Source organism: Xyrauchen texanus, chromosome 13, assembly GCF_025860055.1.
Source record: "Xyrauchen texanus isolate HMW12.3.18 chromosome 13, RBS_HiC_50CHRs, whole genome shotgun sequence".
In the NCBI taxonomy this organism is placed as follows: domain Eukaryota; kingdom Metazoa; phylum Chordata; class Actinopteri; order Cypriniformes; family Catostomidae; genus Xyrauchen; species Xyrauchen texanus.
The window spans coordinates 47,677,076-47,698,296 of record NC_068288.1 but is presented as its reverse complement, the minus strand read 5'-3'; the positions used below and the strand labels follow the sequence as shown (position 1 = coordinate 47,698,296).

The 21,221-nt window shown below is 41.5% G+C and overlaps 1 protein-coding gene across 6 annotated transcripts in view; it reads left to right on the top strand.

Moving 5' to 3' along the window:
* Positions 1-20,473, top strand: part of LOC127653579 (histone deacetylase 4-like) — a 46,813-nt gene extending 26,340 nt beyond the window's left edge. For 2 of the 6 annotated variants that reach the window (XM_052140300.1, XM_052140296.1), the window contains 24 exons: positions 3,049-3,266; positions 3,373-3,496; positions 4,201-4,315; positions 4,696-4,805; positions 7,696-7,824; positions 7,908-8,023; positions 8,150-8,266; positions 8,549-8,732; positions 11,294-11,466; positions 13,316-13,486; positions 13,638-13,821; positions 15,724-15,857; positions 16,235-16,337; positions 16,494-16,540; positions 16,634-16,741; positions 16,823-16,878; positions 16,967-17,054; positions 17,149-17,268; positions 17,403-17,500; positions 18,716-18,834; positions 18,931-19,064; positions 19,156-19,240; positions 19,651-19,786; positions 19,869-20,261. In XM_052140300.1, the coding sequence (XP_051996260.1) occupies positions 3,049-3,266; positions 3,373-3,496; positions 4,201-4,315; positions 4,696-4,805; positions 7,696-7,824; positions 7,908-8,023; positions 8,150-8,266; positions 8,549-8,732; positions 11,294-11,466; positions 13,316-13,486; positions 13,638-13,821; positions 15,724-15,857; positions 16,235-16,337; positions 16,494-16,540; positions 16,634-16,741; positions 16,823-16,878; positions 16,967-17,054; positions 17,149-17,268; positions 17,403-17,500; positions 18,716-18,834; positions 18,931-19,064; positions 19,156-19,240; positions 19,651-19,786; positions 19,869-19,908 (2,909 nt within the window). In that variant the 3' untranslated portion in view covers positions 19,909-20,261. Of the gene's footprint in view, positions 1-2,070; positions 2,191-3,048; positions 3,267-3,372; positions 3,497-4,200; positions 4,316-4,695; positions 4,806-7,695; positions 7,825-7,907; positions 8,024-8,149; positions 8,267-8,548; positions 8,733-11,293; positions 11,467-13,315; positions 13,487-13,637; positions 13,822-15,723; positions 15,858-16,234; positions 16,338-16,493; positions 16,541-16,633; positions 16,742-16,822; positions 16,879-16,966; positions 17,055-17,148; positions 17,269-17,402; positions 17,501-18,715; positions 18,835-18,930; positions 19,065-19,155; positions 19,241-19,650; positions 19,787-19,868; positions 20,262-20,334 lie in introns of those variants that run through there. The other 4 variants (XR_007971829.1, XM_052140299.1, XM_052140297.1 and 1 more) reach the window with 4 other exon arrangements.
* Positions 20,474-21,221: the final 748 nt, after the last annotated feature.

Below are 21,221 nucleotides of genomic sequence, written 5' to 3'. Positions count from 1 at the left end.
TGACAGAGACACATGTATTTAGTACACTGGATGATACATGAGAGACACATGTATTTATCACACTGGATGATACATGACAGAGACACATGTATTTAGCACACTGGATGATACATGACAGAGACACATGTATTTAGCACACTGGATGATACATGACAGAGACACATGTATTTAGCACACTGGATGATACATGACATAGACACATGTATTTAGCACACTGGATGATACATGACATAGACACATGTATTTAGCACACTGGATGATACATGATTTTGCTGTTTTATTTGTTTGCAGCTCAGCTGTCAATGCTTCGGCTATATGAATGTACAATAATTGTTGTGCCTCATTTCAAATCAGCAGCAAGATGATTAATGTAACACTTAAGTGCTTCATTTAAACAGGATCATACGTGTTTCCTCCTGATGCTCACACACTTTACACCAGCGTCACCGCCAAAATAAAGGGGTCATAATGATTTATATACTGACTTCAGATCAGTGTGGCAGGTCATATGAAATACATGATTATATTTTAGATGCTGCTGTTGTTTTAATAAGTCGTGCATTATGAATATCACTGAAGGACCAATAAAACATTGCTCACTGTGTCTTCAAGGAGATTGTTGTAGAAATGGAGTGCCGATATTAATGATAACTGTGATATTTTCATGTTTCTGCTCCATGTGAATATTGTTTTCCAGATTGGGTACATCTGTAGGGAAGAGTTTGTTTCTCCCTGGTGTGGGTTTCTATTGCTGATCAGAGTTTTCAGGAGTTTTATGAGTTTGTCAAAGCTTCGCTCTCTGATCCATCTGAAATCTCTTGGCAGCACATTTGTCTACCTGCGCCAAACCCGTGATTGCATGTGTCATGCGCCTCTGAATGCAGGAGAGAGATTACATAACTAGAACTCATTAACATGCTGCTTATACAGACTTTAAACCAGCTGCAGAAGAAACCGGCGAGTTTTATATCAGTCGTTCATTATTGGGATTAATATGTGACAGTGCTGCACGTGAGCTGTTAGACACCATCCTGCGCTTTCTGCAGGTCATGTGTGCCGGTTCCTCTGAGCCAATCACTGCTCAGAACCCATGAACGATTCGTTTGAGAGTGTTATCACAGGAATTTGACGTTTCTCAGCAAACATTCAGAGGGGAGCGCCTATGAACTCAAACATATCACAGTTATATGTTGAACGGAGGTTGCCATGGTTACATGCGTGTTTGAGCCCATTGCTCTCAGTATGTGTGTCTATAGTGTCCCATAATATGTAAAAATATTGTCTGTGGTTCAGTCAGTGAGAGTCTGTGGTCTGTGGTTATTTATTGATTAGTAGTAGTGATTGACAGCAGTCGGCGGATGTTTGTAGTTCGATAACAATTAAACCGATTGACTTTGTCAAGTCAATTTTATTTGTATAGCACCTTTCACAACACACATCATGTCAAAGCAGCTTTACAGAAGATAAAACTATAATGTCTATAATATCGATGAATCATCTTTGTGTAATTAGATAAAATACTATTGTAATCATGTTTAAAAATAATTAAATAATAATTGTATTAATATCTCCAGTGAGCAGCTGAAGGCGACTGTGTGAACACAAAACTGCATAAGATGTGGATTAATGGAGAATAAATAACTTTGGGAGAAACCATTGTATTGTGGATATACTAATGATGAAGTATGTGATTAATAAAATAACAAAACAAGCTTTTCTGTATGTTAGACAGTTCATGCAGCCGCATTAATGACTCATTAATAACTCATTAATAACAGTAAATTCCAGCTGATCGGTTTACTAAGATATAACAGTAACAACATTAGTCCTCACAGGTTAGCGAATTCCAAATCTGGGGGACATAATCTATAATATGTCATCATTTAGGTGTGCGTGTGTGCGTGTGTGCGTGCGTGCGTGCGTGCGTGCGTGTGTGTGTGTGTGCGCGCGTGCGTGTGCGTGCGTGTGTGTGTGTGTGTGCGTGCGTGCGTGTGCGTGTGCGTGTGCGTGTGTGTGTGTGTGTGTGCGTGCGCGCGTGCGTGCGTGTGTAATCATTTGCTCTTTGATGTCATCAGAGAGAAAGTGATCGAGTTAGACTGTTATTTACAGACAGACAGCAGTAAGAGCAACACACACACACACACACACACACACACACACACATGCTCGTCTGGTGCTTCAGTGTTTGTGGTGAGCTCAACTTTACTCTTTAAACTGTTTATTCTGTTATGATCCGTGTAATAGACACTTGCATGTGTTCAATGATCAGCTCTGTCTGTTATAAAGTATTGCAGCGAAACTGTTGTGATGTTGTTGTTGTTGTTGTTGTTGTTGTCTTTATGTGCTGTTGTTAAGGCTGGTAGTTATACAGATTCTGATTCACAAGCTCTTTTATTGATCTCAATTCATTTGATTGTATTGTACTCATTTGTGTATATTTCAGTTATAATGTCCATATGACATGAAGTCTCTCTCAGCTAATGATCGTAATTATTCATGAGATCTTCTAACTTTGGACATTATGGGAAATATGAACAGTGGCATGTTGTTTCATTTATGATCTGATTAATTGTTTAAGTTGTGTGAGTTTGTTCATCTGAACACTTAATAAAGATCATTTATAACACAGTCACTGAAAATAGGCAGAATAAAAGATAAATCTTGGGATTAGAAGAATTGATGGAAGGGTTGGAAAATTGATCACCGCTCTAGTTATGCTGTTGTGTGTGTGTGTGTGTGTGTGTGTGTGTGTGTGTGTCAGCGTCAGCCTAAGTGTGTCTTCATGTGGGTGTGTGAGGGAGAGAGAGAGAATGTGATGTGGTCAAATAAATAATAATAATAATTTATATATTGCAGTTATTTATATATTACTAATAATTATATTATATACTGTCCAAGTTATAGGACAAAAAATTTATTTTGCTTTTATTTTATTTATTCTATATGATGCTTTGGCAACATTGTTTTTGAAACGTGTGTGTGAGAGAGAGAGAGAGTATACACACATGTGTGTTTGTGTCCTCTGATGTGTGAATCTCATTTGTGTAGTTGAGTTGAGTTCAGCGCTGCCCGTGCGAGTTCCTCCTGCGGCGATCCCGATGGACCTGCGTGTGGACGCGGCGTTGGACTCGACTCGCCACGAGAAGCAGGAACTGATGACGCTCAAACACAAGCAGCAGGTGCAGCGGCAGATCCTCATCACAGAGTTTCAGAGACAAGAGCAGTTGTCACGACAACACGAGGCGCAGCTACAGGAACACATGAAGGTCAAAAAGCACCACACAAACTCCTCAAGAGTGTGATGAAACACGTGGCCTTTAACCTCCAGAGCGGTCGGCAGCTGTTCATGTGTGTGAATGTTTGTGTGTTCAGCATCAGCAGGATCTTCTGGAGCATCAGAGGAAGACGGAGCAGCAGCGTCTGGAGCAGGAGAGGGAGAAACACCAGCGAGAACAGAAGCTTCAGCTGCTCAAGAACAAACAGCGCGGTCAGGAGAGTGAGTGTGTGTTCATCACGACGAGAAGTGACAAACTTAATATCAGGCCGACAGAATCATATAATTCCATTAATAATAGAATAATAACACTTTTGTGCAATATGTGCAAACATTTCCAACTATATTTTGTGTTACGGTGGTTTTGTCGCGGGTCATTTCTGTATTTCACAGTTGCTCAATAACGGAGTGTGTACGAGCGATCGGGTCTCAATAGACATCAGAGTTTTATTGAGGTAAACGTGGTTGGCATCAGTGGTTCTGCTGTACATTGAGGGTGGCAGTGTACCCGTCACTGATGGGGAGTTTCAGAACAAGCTGCTTTAAATGTGTGAAAAAGGGTCATTCTGGACTGCGACACCCAAAAACACAAATGAAGTTTATTCTTTTGAATTAATTAATTTTGTGTTAAATTCCCGTCAGTGTTTGTGTGTTACAAAGAAACGATGTTGTTCTGATTTAATCACAATGTCCTGTTCAAAGAACGTTTAATGCAACACAAAGTGAACAATATCTGTAATATTTTCACCAAATCTGAAAATGAACGATTAAAACATTCTCCCGAGCAGTGCAATATTTGTGTGAAGGGATTCGTTGCATTGTTTCATGTCTAAGTGTGGGTGTGCGTGCGTGCGTGTGTGTGTGTGTGTGTGCGTGCGTGCGTGCGTGCGGGTGTGTGTGCGTGCGTGTGTGCGTGTTGTGAACAGGTGCGGTGGCCAGTACAGAAGTGAAGATGCGACTGCAGGAGTTTGTTCTGAATAAAAAGAAAGCGCTCGTTCAGCACAGTCTCAATCACTGCATCACCAGCGACCCGCGCTACTGGTACGACATCACATGATCCTCCGCTTCTGTTTCTACAGTTGTGCTCGGATCATTCGAGCCTCTTCAGTTTGGGTTGATGGAAATGTGACATTTATTGAGTGTTTAAGCTCTTATGTTCATTCATATCTAACACATCCTAAACTTCTGATGAACACACACGTTATTTAAACACACTGATGAAGAAAAACATGATTTATCCACAAACGTATCAGTCAGAATATCACACGAGTAATCATCAGTCCTGACCGGAGATCAGATCAGTGTTTGACACATTTAACAGGACCGGTTTCTCTCAAACGGTGGCAGATTCATCTTTATTATTATGAATATGACTGTGAGTGTGCTGAAGAGTTCATTGTGTTTTTGATCATCTCACTCAGGAAAACTCATCACAGTTCTTCAGATCCTCGTCAGTCGGCCGTCAGTACATACAGTCAGACTGCCATGGGCGTCTACGAGTCTAAAGATGACTTTCCTCTTCGTAAAACAGGTACTGCCCGCATTCAAACACTCGTATTCTGGGAGATATTTGACCATGATACAGAGAAGCTTGTGATGCACAAATAATCTTGAGAATAATTATATTCTGCACGTTGTGTTTGAATGCTGCTCATCAGTGTTGGGACGTTGGTTGAGCAGCATTAACAAGTGAAAATCAAAGCTAACTAGACTAGCACCAAACCTGCCTGAACCAGCCTGAACCAGCATGGAAGTGTCATGGTCCCCTGTGTATGGGTGTGCACGCGTGTGTGTGTGTGTGTGTGGCATATAGATGCATGTGAGGTGTCGCAGACAGATAAGAGGAAACTGATGTCGGTGTACAGGAAGTAATCTCATGGTTCTGTCAGCGCTGCATCTCTCCTCAATAACACGATTCATCCTCAAACTTCTTCCAGCTTCCGTGAGTTTGTGGCATTTATGTTAATGGATTCCGTTAGTTATGAGTCTCGTTAATTTCACAGCCTGTGTGTGCCGAACCAGTGTCCAGTAACCAAATAAATCACTTTTCTTCATGTGCAGATCATGTGCTGAACTAATAATAAATCTCACACAGAAGAAAATGTCTGTCACTGATTAGTGTTGATTTAATGTTTCTCATTAAACTTTCCTGCTCATTTATTATTTGCTCTCTTTATTCTTTGATACAGTAATATTCATATTTTTCAGTGATTATGACCCTAACCCTCTTTATAACAGCTCAATATTCTGTACACACGACATGCAAGGTGACATCATGTTATATGATCACTGTATTCACTGATGACATCATCACCTCTGACATCTCTGCTGACATCACCACACACATGCAGCAGGAGTGTGACATCATGTGGTCTGTGGATTCCTCACATCACTTTTCTTCATTAAAGGAGTAGTTCACCCAAAAATGATCATTCTCTCAATACTCACATTTGTGCCGTCTCAAACGCGAGTGACTTTTCTTCTTCTGCTGAACACATATTTTGATGGTGATATGAGGTGAACATTTCCAAACATTGTAAGTCAATGGGGTCCCAACTGTCAAGCTCAAAAGCACATAAGTGTCATAAATATAATCCATTTGACTCCTCATGTCTTTAAACCCTCTGATGGGATTCATGCCCGAACTTTGGTCCTCACGGTCACTTTTGACCAGAAAGAGAGGTGTATGATGGTAATGATACCATTTCTTCTTCCCTGAATTAATAACAATAAAATGATGCACCCCTTTTGTTATTTTATGCTATTTTAATCTTTTTTGCATGTAAATGTCTCAATTTGACCATTAATTTGCAAAAAAGCACATTTATGAACTTAAGTACAGTAAAAACCTCCACTTGAAGCATGAAGAGAATCTGAGAAAGTGACATATTGAAGGCACATCGCTGCTATCTGGTGAAGAAACTATAACAGTTATTGAGCATCATGGCGTGGGAATAATCGGCAGTACCACATTTATAACTTTGATCTGTGGCAAAATGTCTTTGTCTGGAAGGTGACGCACCTGCATCTAAGTGGAAAAGGTGAACTTTCCAACATTTGGGGTCACTCAGAATTTTTTCTTTGTTTTGTGAGAGTGAGTGTGTGCGAGTGTGTGTGTGTGTACACGTGTGTGCGAGTGCGTGCGTGTGTGTGTACGTGTGTGCGAGTGCGTGTGTGTACGTGTGTGCGAGTGCGTGTGCGTATGCGTGTGCGAGTGCGTGTGTGCGAGTGCGTATGTGTGCGAGTGCGTGTGTGTGCGAGTGCGTGTGTGTGCGAGTGCGTGTGTGTGCGAGTGCGTGTGCATGTGTGTGTGCGTTTTGCACTCTGGATGTTTTATGGTCTCACCCTTTAATTTCTGAGTGTTTTATTCTGCATTGTGGCTGATTTATTGATTGTGTTTGATAGATAAAAGAAACTGCTCTGTCTAATGGTCTTTCCGAAAACCCGAACAGAAGGTGTTGCTTTTTTAATGCCTCCTTGGTTATCGAACCATGCCCGTTTCTTTTTTATGTTCAGCTGGCAAGTGGAGGAAAAGTCCCCGTCTTGTACCGCTCCGATAAAGGAAACCATTTTTATTAAATAAAAGAAGACCATAGAAGAGTTAAAGCGGTAAGATCTGTTTTGATGAGAAACAGGCCAAAAAATTAACTCATCTTACCATTTAAAGTCTGTTGGCACGATCATGATTTCAAGCTTGATTACACTTCCTTGCACTTGGTGCATGAGCAGAGAGCAGCACACACTTCAGAAGACATGGATTAAACCACTGGTGTCATATGGATTAACTTTATATGATGCCTTTATGTGCTTTTTGGAGCTTGAATGTTTGGACGTGATTGACTTGCATTGTATGGACATACACATATTTCCTTCAAAATATCTGCTTTTGTGTTCCACAGAAGAATTCAAGTTTGAGACCGCATGAGGGTGAGTAAATAATGAGAGAATCATGATTGTTACATGAACTCTTCTTTGATCTTTCATTGATGTTTAATGTGTCTTTATAGATGATCGTCACTGTCTGTGTGACAGCATGTAATGAGACTCCACATCACGAGACGTTGATCAGAATGTGTTGTGTCTATTGAACTGACACATATATGAATCATATGAATATATGCTGAAGCATTGTGGAGTGTCTGAAGTGTTTACATTCAAAGCTCTTGTTATAAAGAGGCTGTTCACCCTCAAGCTGCTCTTCAGGATTATATTTTCAATTGTTCCTCATGATACTAGCATCAGTGGTCGAGAGCTCTTGTATTATTGCATCATCATTCGTGCGGGCGGCTGTAGACGTCTCTCAGCATACCCGCAGTGATGACCAACCCGTGTCTTGAGTGAATCATGCCAGATGACTTTATTGATGGTTTCTATGTAATGTCACATGTGAAGCGCTTTCTGCTGTCATTCTGCCATTACAGCATCGGAGCCGAATCTTAAGCTGCGTTCTCGCCTAAAGCAGAAAGTGACTGAGCGGCGGAGCGGTCCATTACTGCGGCGGAAAGACAGCCCCATCAACATGAAGAAGAAGCGCTCGCTGGACTTGGCAGGTGCTGTTAGCAACACGCATCACTCATGGACACCTGATATGTTCATGTAGTTTACTCACTCTTCCTCTTATTCTGGCTGTCAGTAGATTTGACGTGCAGCAGCGCACCTGGTTCAGGGCCCAGTTCCCCTAACAACAGTTCACACGGCAACCTGAGCGACAACGGCATCAGTGTGACCATCTCCACATCATTGAACGAGGTAATGCTGATGAACATGGCAAACGAGAGTCATGTTTGGAGAGTGTCGTAAAGAGTAACGAAAGAGAACATTTGTTTTATAAACTGCTGATGTGTGTGTGTGTGTGTGTGTGTGTGTGTGCTCTAGTCGTCTCTAGCTCAACGGTTAGCTGGTCATGATGTTTCAGTCAGCCAACTATCTCTGTATACGTCTCCTTCACTACCCAACATCACACTGGGTCTGCCCACTTCTGCTGCCAACAAAGTGAGTGTCCAACCGTAGATATCACTCATCCACAATTACAGGTTGCCATGGAGAGATTAACATAAAGGCTCCATCAGTAAGAGCTCGTGACACTGATGCCTCAATGAAGAAATATTATTCAGTTATTTATTCCAATGTTTATCTGTATGTGAGCAACTGTCCCAATAATCTTGTGTTTTTGGGCTTGTGATTCTGGACCGACACGTGTAGTCAGTTGCCAATTTAATTTGTTTTATTTTTAGATGCTTTGAAATTATTTCAATGTATGTTTCATTTGTCAAGGTGATGCCTACACAGCGGGACAGCGAGCATTTGTCTGTGACCAGTTTACCCATAACAACATTCATGACCAGCTCGCCCCTTCCACCATATCTTGGCAAGTCTGACACTGCCAGTTCCCACAATGCACTGCGGCAGCACATGGTCCTTCTCGAGCAGTCGGCTCCACACATTCCTTTAGTAGCAGGTGAGTCCAGTTTAATTGTGAGCTTTTCAAAGTTCACTGAGACTTGAGCGTGACTGTGTGCATTTTACATTTCTCTTTTTGAGAGAAACATTTTTTTTTTAATTATAAAACAAATAGTTTTCCTAAACATTGATGTGCACATATGTGGAAAGTGGGACTATGTTGTGAAATGTTAAATAACACAAAAGTTATAGAAAGTATAGAATACTTCATGATGTGTCCAGGAGTGCTTATTATTCATGAGACATTACAGACATTACATCAGACATTAGCATAATTAATTCAGATTCACAGTAATGTTCAGCATCCTCCAATCACTGTCAATCATGTTCAAATAAAATGATCCATTATAAATGTTGACTCTATGAACTGATGATCATTGAGTGTCCAAACATCATCTGCAGCCTGAAACTGAACTTTTGATCCGATTTTAGGAGTGAACGCACTTAACTGCATAGAGAGATATAGGATGCTCCCTTGCTCCCTATTTAGTGTATGACTTAACCTCCAGTGTGCTGTCTGTCTGCACTGGTCTCAGAACAGTTATAGGAGAGCTATAGGATGCTCCCTTGCTCCCTATTTAGTGTATGACTTAACCTCCAGTGTGCTGTCTGTCTGCACTGGTCTCAGAACAGTTATAGAGAGCTATAGGATGCTCCCTTGCTCCCTATTTAGTGTATGACTTAACCTCCAGTGTGCTGTCTGTCTGCACTGGTCTCAGAACAGTTATAGGAGAGCTATAGGATGCTCCCTTGCTCCCTATTTAGTGTATGACTTAACCTCCAGTGTGCTGTCTGTCTGCACTGGTCTCAGAACAGTTATAGAGAGCTATAGGATGCTCCCTTGCTCCCTATTTAGTGCATGACTGAACCTCCAGTGTGCTGTCTGTCTGCACTGGTCTCAGAACAGTTTGAAATCTTATTTTCATCATAACTCCATATAAAGCCTCTGAAAGACACATTTATCAGTTTTTGCATGAATATATTAATTCTCAATATGATAATGTACATTAAATATACAAGAATGCATTTATTAATGTTAATCAATAGAATCATATTGTACTGTGATAACTAAATAGAATATAACAAAATTGACATTAAAGTGAAGTGAAATGGTCCTAATCTGCACATACGTGGACATCATGTTTATCAGCGCTGACGTGTGAAAAATAAACAGATTTATTAAAGCGTCATATCAAATGAAACTAGAGACTCTCCTCTTCACAATCAAACAGGATTCAATCACAAAACTTAAAGAGGTTTCTTACCAGAGACACTTTTGTTGGAGCTGCGCCCGTAGGAGCGCTTCACAGAAATCAACGTCACACTGTTGTGTCATGTGATGCGCCAGAAGTTTAACCCTTAAATGACAGTGTAGAGTCTTGTGAACAGTGTTCAGTCCGTTTTAATATATTTCAGTTATGAGTTGTGTATAGCGAAGCCAAACTACAACGTCCACACATGTGGATGCGGGGTTGTACGAGGATACAGACACTGTTCAAAGTGCCGTCAGTAAAGATGAGGACCTCTTGACTTGGGTAAGATTTATGGAGCGTGTACTGGCACACCAAACACGGAAGCCTCTCAAGAGTCACTGTGTTCGTGTGGCTGAAGTCTCATCACCTCAGAACCAGAACGGTTTCAGCCTCACTGAATGTTTCCCAAGTCACTGTCACAGCATTACATAAACATTGAAATGTGTGAACGACCCCGTCTGCATCGCAATGTTCTATGAGGACTGAGAGTGCAGCAGAGTCAGGGGTCCGTCTGGTTAATTAGATCTGTGTTCTGATCCACTCCTGGCTGGAGGCCCGAGCAACAGAACACAGTGTGCCAGGCCAAGTGACAGGCGCGGGGGGCTCGCTCGCACTCCCACTAGATCAGAAGACTATATCTGTAGTTTCCTGAATGGAGCATGTAAATGAAACTATGAAGGAGCTCAGATGAGTGCAGGGAGCCTCCGAGAGCCGCCTCATGTTTTCAGCTGCCAGTGCAGCCGTGCGTGACACATGTCTGTGGGGAACTGTTAATGACGGAGCGATTTTACTGGGTGTTTCAGTGTCACTGGCGCTTTTGAACATTTCCAGCTTAAATGAGTTCATTATTACACAAAGATGTTAAGAATCCTGATTTGATTTAAGTTGTAAGCGGTAATTCACAACAGCATGACAAGAACAGAAAGGAAATTATAGAAACATTGTTTATTAAAAATATATGGGTACATCTGATCTTGGGATGGTGCCCAACGAGTCAACCTTAAAGTCTTTTAAAAATTGGTATTAAAATCCATCAAAAAGCAAAAGATCTTTGACCTGAAGTCAGCTTAAGATGTTGTCTTGTATTTTCCCAATGATTTAAACAGGTTTAGGTTTCGGAGTAGAAGTTTGTTTTTAAAAGCTATTTGATTGATTCATCCATGAAACTTTGTGTAATGGCATCCAGATAGACTGATTGGCATCATGGTGTAACTCCAAAATATGAGACAAGGCTCATAAAATAGGGACCGTTTAATCGTGAGCTCTGGTGCCCTGATGCGTTCATGAAGCGTGTCTTCTCCTGCAGGTATGGGGGGCGTCCCGCTACAGAAGCTGCGGCATCACCGGCCGCTGGGCCGCACGCAGTCGGCTCCTCTTCCTCAGAGCACACAGGCTCTTCAACAGCTGGTGGTCCAACAGCAGCATCAACAGTTCCTGGAGAAACACAAACAACAATTCCAACAGATGCACATCAACAAGGTGAGAAATCAAACCATCATGTCCATCAAATCCATAATGCATTTGTCCGTGAAATAGTGCGGAAGATGCATTACCTTCTCGTTTGATTGAATTCATTATTAGGACGGTACATTGGTGGTTAGCTGTGGTGCACATGATCCAAAGAACAACACGTGATTCTTGTCCCGGTCACAGTAGTGTCATGACAACCGAAAGGAAATAGCCCATAATTGTTTGAGCAGGATGTATGTCACATGCGAGCGGAGAGTGACTCATTTGTTTGGAATCTCTCAGGTAGATGCTGGACGTGATTCACATCTTCAGTTCACTCTTGTTCTAGTGAATGCTGCTCTGAAATCAGAAGTTTAATTTTACCTGCAGCTGGTGGTGCGTTAACAGCTGAGGCTCTGAGATGGAAGTCCAAAGGTCACGAGTTCAGACTCTGAAAGAGGCGACACATACACTAGAGAGTATTTGTGACACTGGAACACAAGCGGTCTCCATGTGATCTGTTCCTGTTGTTATTGTACTGTAAATTGCTTTGCAGTAAGTGTCTGCTAAATGACCCGACATCTTTGCACCGATGACAGTCTGAAGCTCTTACACCGTAAAGCAAATACAATAGACGATTCTGGTTTGATACTGTGATTTAACGTTCAGTGTTTGCAGCGTTTCAATACTTAATGTGGCTTGTGTGTGTAGCAGGATTCATTCTGTAATCATGTGGTAACCCTTCAGTGTGCTGCATGCTTTAGGTTAGCGTGCCCTGCATGTGTTTGTCGTCTTCATTTAAACACGCCACCATCAATCTTTCAGCAGGAGGACTCCAGTCGAGCATTTTTCTCCCCAATTTGGAAAGCCCAATTCCCAATACACTCTTAAGTCCTCGTGGTGATGTAGTGACATTCTTCAATCCGGGTAGTGGAGGACGAATCTCAGTTGCCTCCGCGTCTGAGACCGTCAATCCGCGCATCTTATCACGTGACTTGAGCGTGTTACCGTGGAGACGTAGCGCATGTGGAGGCTTCATGCTATTCTCTGCGGCATCCACACACAACTCACCACACGCCCCACCGAGAGCGAGAACCACATTATAGTGACCACGAGGAGGTTACCCCATGTGACCATGAGACCTGACTGGAGTCAGTCCCTGGATTTCGAGATGCTTGTTTGCAAACGAATATGAAGATGAATCAACACGAGATACACTCTGATGTCAATAATGTTCCTATGGTGTTTGGCCAGCATTAGCCAACTCGCTACAGCCGCATGTTTGAATAGGGATGCTGCAGCCGTATCCATGACAACAGGATATATCCAGACTTGAGTTCAGGGTGCTTGTCTGTGTTACTGGCCAGCACAAATGTTTTCAGTGCAAGTTAATTTGATGTTGCATAAATTAAGAAGCAGTTCAAGACAAGACGAGTGGATTTCAGTCAGTATTGGCTGTTAAGAGTCGTGTTGATGGAACTGTGTGGCAGATTATGATCCCTGACCCTAATCTTGCAAAGGATTTATATGGTCTGACAGTACTGTTCTTCTGGTGAGATCAGCTCTACAGAACCTTCAGGTCCACTAACAGCCACAGAAGAGATTGAGTAGGGTCATGACCTCTGCAGGAGCTGCTGGCTTGTTAATGACAATGTCAGATGCTCAATTGTTTCTTAATCTTTACATTTGGTCCCATTGATCTTGAATATGTGCTTGAACACACATGCACACCGACACTGATTTCTCAAGCACTTCCGTGAAAGAGCATCAGCTAAAGACTAATAAACTGTGTATTCACATCATATGTGGTAAAAACAAGGTACCATACTTTACTCTTCTGGTGTGTGTGTGTGTGTGTGTGTGTGTGTGTGTGTGTTAGATGTTGGGTAAACCGAGCGAGCGACAGCACCAGAGTCACCCGGAGGAAACTGAAGAGGAGCTGCGAGAGCAACAGTCCGTCACACAGACACAACAGATTCACATGAACATCAACATTAAACAAGAACCTCCTGATCTACAAGAGGATGAACAAGAGCTGCACTTCAAACAGGTGAGAGACAGAAACAGAGTCCTGATGTATGTTGAACAATCATGCCAATTGAGAAATGGGAAACTGGCAGAGAGAGAAAGACTGAGTTTGTTGTATATGTTGTCCTCTTATGGTGGTTGTTGGTAAAAAAATAAAATCTGTGTGTGTGTAGCAGGCTCTTCTATTGGAACAGCAGAGAATTCATCAGCTTAGAAACTATCAGGCATCAATGGAGGCAGCTGGTGTGTCAATCAATTTTCCAGGGCACCGCCCCCTTTCCAGGGCCCAATCATCTCCTGCGTCTGCATCCTTCATTAGTGTGCAAGAACAACCTTCCACAACTCATTTCACCACAGGTACATCATGCTTGTGAATTTTGTGTGTTGTGTATAATGTTCTTGTTGAAGTTATTATATACGTGTGCGTGTATGTATATACAGTATCTCACAAAAGTGAGTACACCCCTCACATTTTTGTAAATATTTGATTATATCTTTTCATGTGACAACACTGAAGAAATTATAATTTGCTACAATGTAAATGAGTGAGTGTACAGCTTGTATAACAGTGTAAATTTGCTAACCCTGCCCAAGATTTTGTTTTATTATTCTGCATTTGGTCACAGACATTTGTCTCATTGGTCACTTCCACCTGAGAGAGCCCCTCCCTGACAGGAAGTTCTTGCCCCTATTTCACCATTGCAAAACCTTTCTATCAAACTAACCGGAGAAGTTAAATTACACCCCGTTATCTCACATTTACACTCGATATGGACAAAAGTGTCCAGAGTGTTTAATTCAGACATTTATTTAAAAGTTGCCTCGAGCATATGGCTGAGCCCAAAATGATGTATGAGTAATTCCCCTTTCTGCTGGTCAGAGTGGATTGTGAGGGGGGTCACTACACTCGGTGTCCTGTATGAGAGAGTTGAGATCCTTTGAAAATATGGTTCAACATTTCAGGATTCCCAGATCTCAGTTCTTTAGATATTTACAGCTACATCACCTGCTCTGTACTGTTTTTGGGAGTATCATACACCCCCCTAAAGCAGCAGATACTCTGGGAGAGGTGTTTACTGCTTTTGGGAAAGGTCATGAGGCATCAGTGTATTACTCCCTGATAATTCAGAGTCTGGGGTGGAGCTTTAACTGCTATCAAGAGATTATGGGAGAAACATTTAAACTTGGTATTAAGTAGTATAGATATAAATGTGCATGATTATATATATATATATATATATATATATATATATATATATATATATACATATACACACATTTAAATGTTGATTCTATGTTCATATGTTTTTGCTTTATTTATTGTAAGAATCAATAAAAAATGTTAACAACATAAACTCGCTGGTCTAACAAGGCCCCTCGAAAAAAGTAATTTTTGATCAAATCTAGACAGCAGCATCACTCCAACACCTTATCCTTGAGTAAATTGATCAACAACTTATCCTTACATAAATTGATAATTTGATACTAGAAAATCAGTTGCTATTATATCAAACACATCTGAAAGATATTTGGTTCATTAAATGAAGCTGAACATTGTCTTTGTTTTTGAGTTGCCACAGTATGCAATAGACTGGCATGTCTTAAGCTCAATATGAGGTAAAAAATGGCAAAACAGCTTTCTCTAAAAAGTCATCAGTCAAGCATTGTTTTGAGGAATGTGAGAAGTGCCCAACAAGACAGTCACCTCTATGGCAAGTGCTACAGGAAGTGTGGGGTGAAAGGTCAAGTGCTACAGGAAGTGTGGGGTGAAAGGTCACCTAAGTATCTGGACAAACTGGCCGCTAGAATAACAAGCAAATCTGCCATTGCTGCACGTGGAGGATTTTATGATGAGAACTCTTTGAAGTAGTTTAAGAAGTTCTGAACATGTTTTAAAATTTTAATTGTAATTTTTCAAGTTATTAATCTATACTTTGTGATCAGTTGACTGCCACTTTGGTGAATGAAAGTACCAATTTCTTTCCATAAGAGCCAAATCTGTACATTATTGCAAACCTTTGGACACCTGTGTGTGTTTGTGTGTGTGTGTGTGTGTGTGTGTGTGTGTGTATAGATAGATAGATAATTAGTATTTGCTGCTGTAATAATGTATGTGTGTCTGCTGTGAGTCTCTGCCTCAGGTGGCATACCCACAGTCTGTTCTCTAACCGTTACACGTACACAGTTTGTCTCGTGATTATCAAGTGTTTGAATGTCTGGAAGTGTGAATCATCATATATGTGTTGTGTGTTTGTGTAGGTCTGGTGTATGACTCTCTCATGCAGAAGCACCAGTGCATGTGCGGCAACACAAACACACACCCGGAACACGCCGGGCGCATTCAAAGCATCTGGTCTCGACTGCAGGAGACGGGGCTGCGCAGCCAGTGTGAGGTGTGATTCATGAACATAATCACTGATCAATAATCAATCCTCTAGCAATATGAACCGAACAGTCATGTTTCTGATTATCAGTGTGATGTTATAACAGAGCTACATGTAATGCACTTCTCATGTCATATCAGCAGAGGGCGCTAGTGCTGTCTGTCTGTCTCTCTCTCTCACTGTCTGTCTCTCTGACTGTCTGTCTCTCTCACTGTCTGTCTGATTGTCTGTCTCTCTCTCTCACTGTCTGTCTGTCTGTCTCTCTCACTGTCTGTCTGTCTCTCTCATTGTCTGTCTCTCTCTCTCTCTCTCACTGTCTGTCTGTCTCTCTCTCACTGTCTGTCTTTCTCTCTGTCTCTCTCACTGTCTGTCTGTCTGTCTGTCAGTGCATTCGTGGGAGAAAAGCTTCATTAGAGGAACTACAGACGGTTCATTCTGAAGCTCATGTGATGCTGTACGGAACAAACCCACTACGACACAAACTAGACAGTAAGACATTTATGATCACTAACCTACAGATCAATATATACTATAATAATGTTCTGATAACACATGACAGATGGGTGGATGTGTTCACTCTTGAGTATTTTTGTACAAGATTAATAGATAAATCTGTGATTAAGTCATTCTCTCTCTCTCTCTCAGGTTCCGTCTTATCAATGTTTGTGCGGTTGCCGTGTGGCGGTATTGGGGTGAGTATAAAAGATGACGTGTTTGTCATGCGGTAACGCGTTCTGTTAATCCTTTATATGTTGTGTGTTTCTGATGTATTTGATGTGATGCAGGTGGACAGCGACACGATCTGGAATGAAGTTCACTCGTCGAGCGCCGCGCGTTTCGCCGTCGGTTCTGTGGTCGAGCTCGTCTTTAAAGTGGCAACAGGAGAGCTGAAGGTTTATGTCTGATCCATTTCATCTCATCATGTGATTCACTCTTCATGTCTAAACATTGAGCTGTTTTATTTTTCTTTTCAGAACGGCTTCGCCGTGGTTCGGCCGCCAGGACATCATGCAGAGGAGAGCACGCCGATGTGAGACGCATCTCTGTTACTAATCGGTCTCTCTTTAACTTATCTTATAAACATCAATAAACTCTGACACGCTCTCGTCCAATCACAGGGGCTTCTGTTACTTTAACTCTGTTGCCATAGCAGCCAAACTCCTGCAACAACGTCTCAGTGTGAGCAGAATTCTCATTGTTGATTGGGTGAGTTTGTTGAAGAATTACATTAAACTTTCTGCAAAAGATCTTTTTATTTTCTCACCACAACGTTTCATTGAATCCTCTTAATCGTTCACAGGATGTTCATCATGGCAACGGAACTCAACAAGCGTTCTACGATGATCCAAATGTTCTTTACATTTCGCTTCATCGTTATGACGATGGCAATTTCTTCCCGGGCAGCGGAGCTCCTGAAGAGGTAAAACTGTACGGATGACATCAGCATGTGGATTGTTTTTTGTCAGGTCATTTGTATCGTTTCAAAGCATCTTTACAGAGGTCATCGTATCTTAATGTGGTCAGTGAGCACGTGTCTCTCTTGACCGTCATCAGGTGGGCAGCGGCTCCGGTGTCGGATTCAATGTCAATGTGGCGTTTACTGGCGGTCTGGAGCCACCGATGGGAGATGCAGAATATCTCGCTGCCTTCAGGTAAAACTCATCCACCTGAAATTTAAGTAATAATGTCATCATTTATTCACACTCATGTTGTTCCAAACACATGTGAGGAGAATGAGAGCCCCTGTCACTATTCACTTTCAGCACATCTTTATTTACAATGAAACTCATTGTGCTAAACATTTGTTTGTCAAAACAAGTTTGAAACATGAGGATGACTAAATGATGACACAATTTCATATTTGGGTGAATTATTCCTTTCAGGACTCTCCAGCATCAGTCAGTGTGTTCATTCTCAGGTTTCAGCAGTTGTGTTTGTGTTGTTGTGAGTGCAGGTCATCGAGACTTAAGTTCTACACAACAATTTCTGTTTTGGTGACTCCTGTTCACACACACACACACACACACACACACACACACACACACACACACACGATTTATTTGTCAAGCTCTTGTGTGTAGCTGTAGGTGGAAATATTGATTTCGTCCACCATTACCCTTCAGTTCATCATCACATGTGCTGTACAAGATTGTGATTGTTTCTCTTTAAACCACAATCTGATATTTGCTAACACTACTGTAAGTGCACAGACAGATTTCAGTTTGAAGACTGAATATTAATGCTCATTTTTCAAAAGTACATTCAAGCCGTTCTGCTTGATCAGTGGCTTCAGTTTTCTTCCAAAAATTCCAATCACGATGTAATTTGGGCATAGTATTGCTCCTTTTCTCAGGACAGCTTGTCCAGAAATAATGAAACGCTCTGTGTGAATATGTGAGATTCACCACAAGAATAACGCTGTAAATCAAACACTGAGTTTGACCCATTCCAGACCCGATCTGACAGCAAAAAGGGTTTTAAAATGATGAGATGTTTTTGTTGCAGGTTTTTCCAGATAAACACTTGATTAATGTTTGAATTATTTAAAAGTGGAAACCCTAACATCTTAATCTCTAAAACACTTAAGTGAATCTCTAAAAAAAAAAAAAAAACATAACCGCTGGTGTTTGGACAAATAGGATCCAAACACAAGTTCCTGAATATGCCCACAAACAAACATACTCACATACACACAAACAAAAACATATACACACTCACAGATACAATCACACATGCATATATACACACTCAAATGCAGATACACACTCACGCATACACTCACAAAAACACACACAGTATTCACAGTCGCTTCTCTCACACCAGCACTCAATATTCAGCATGTTTTTGCTCATACTTGTGTGTTGCAGGACGGTGGTGATGCCGATCGCTGATGAGTTCGCTCCACATATCGTGCTGGTTTCTGCAGGTTTTGATGCTGTGGACGGACATCCTCCTCCACTCGGAGGTTATAAACTCACCTCCAGATGTAAGCGCCGTCTCTTTAACTGCTCATGACACAAACCATTTCATCATCATGTGTAATGAAGATCATCTGATGCTCACCATATCGGCGCTGTGGCAGGTTTAGGTCACCTGACTAAACAGCTGATGGGGTTAGCGGGTGGTCGCGTGGTGCTGGCACTGGAGGGAGGTCATGACCTCAAAGCCATATGTGACGCATCAGAGGCGTGCGTGTCCGCGCTGCTGGGAATCGAGGTAAGACGCAAATCATTTCCCATCATGCTTTGCTCTCAGGTGTTTGTTCTTCAGACACTGCTTTAAAACTCTGTGTGTTTGTGTGAAACAGCTGGAGCCGCTGTCAGCAGAACTCCTGAAACAGAGACCCAATGACAACGCCGTGAACACTATTGAAAATGTTCTTGAAATTCACAGTGAGTCTTCATTAATAATGTCTGAATGTAAATCCTTGAATTCTGTCTTTTCTGGAATATTCTGCTGTAAAACAACAATTTCCCCCAATCTGTAAAATCAAACAATATATTTACATTTATGCATTCACTACGTTTATGTGCGAGGACTGAATTATGAAACATGTATTTATCCCTTCTGTGTAAAGTTATATTCAATATTTCCACTCATAAATGTATATTGTGAAAGTTGCTGGATTTAAATGAACATGTTTTGAGAACAATGAGGGACGGAAATTGTGTTAATCTTCAGCAGGTCACAAATGAGGTTTTTTCCATAGAAGTTATATTGAACCAAGACCCACAATTCATGAAAACTAGTTTTCATGTGTCTGTGTTGTGTGTTATGTGCATGCTTGCGTGTGCGTGTTCAGGTAAGTACTGGGGATCTGTTCAGCGTTTCAAGTCCAGCGTGAGCCGATCGCTGACTGAAGCTCAGAGGGGAGATTCTGAAGACAACGAGACCATAACGGCAATGGCATCTTTATCGGTCACTACGCTGGAGAAACGGTACGGTGTGTTTTCAGATTCGTTTTCATCTTGCTTTTGGTCCTCTCACACAATCCGTGCTGCGTTTGGTTTGTTTCCTCAGAACGGAGGATGAACCGATGGAAGAGGAGCCGCCCATGTAGAGGAAGGAGTTTATGAAACCTCGGAGCTCTTCGCCTCTATTTGACTTCATTTTACGGACATTCGCCGAGGGCAGCGTTGAGCAATGAGACGTGTGGGCACAGAGCATTAGTGCCGCCGACCGCTGGCACAGTTTGGAGATCTTCACAAACACGGAGGGCCGTTCAAAAGAGTCAGTATCATTCTGACAGAGAGAGGGAAAGAGGAAGTGTCCAACAAACCGTCGACAGGCACCAGAAGACTGTCATGTTTGACGCTGCTCTCAGTAAATAATTTCCTAATTTAAAAACTTTTACTCAATCATTTGAAATGTATAAAATCATGAGCACTGCAGTCATATCAGTAACCTTATAAAAGCGGTTTTATTCTTATGTTATGATCACATGACCAGTTGAATAATACTGATTTAATCTCCGGCCTGTTATTAGACACTCACTCATGGATGAAATGAATCTGAACAGTGAATTTCTACAATGAAATGGGAAACTGAACCGTTTGAATGATGTTGGTGTCAGTGCGAGTCCAAGACGAACTGCATAAAAATGTACCGAGTGCTGTGACTCTGAGCGAGTGCCTTTACTGAACTTTCAGACATGAACCTCCAGAAGAGAGATTTCAGCGTGTTCACACAACGCTGTCGAAAAAGACTCTGTGTGTCATCTAATGAGCTTAAGACGCTTCAGAAATGGCTGTAAGTGACATTACAGAACGATGTATGTAGGACACTAGCTTCATGAAGAAACTCTTCGAGGACATCGGAGGATTTCAGAGCAGCTCATCGACTCGCATGCACGGTGAAACACGAGAACAAAAGACCAAAGCATGAGTTTGCGTCGTGTGGACGCATCTTTTCTAATCGAGTCTTGTAAAGTGTTTTTCAGCAGTTTTACACATGAATTACAAGAACACAATCGTACTTTTATTGCCTTTTGATTTTACATTGAAAACACAATGACAGATGCTGCCGTACCAAATCAACTCGTGTAACGATGAAACTGCTAGATGTTGGCGACCCCTACGCATGAAGCGGGATTACTACAATATGCATGTTGAAAAAGTTACATTATATTTGCCATAAATTTGCTAAATAAACCTCGCGTCTCATCTCTAAAACTCACATTTCTAAGTCAGTTAATTATTTGTTTTTTTTTTCATTTATTCCTATTTGACTTTATTCCAGTCCTGAAATTATATATTTGCATATTTGTATTTACTCTTGATTGTTACAGTTTATTTGTGCTGTTGGATATTTAGTACCATGTACATGAAAGACTCATTGAGCTATTCAGTTTTTCTACCATTATCACAAAGTTTA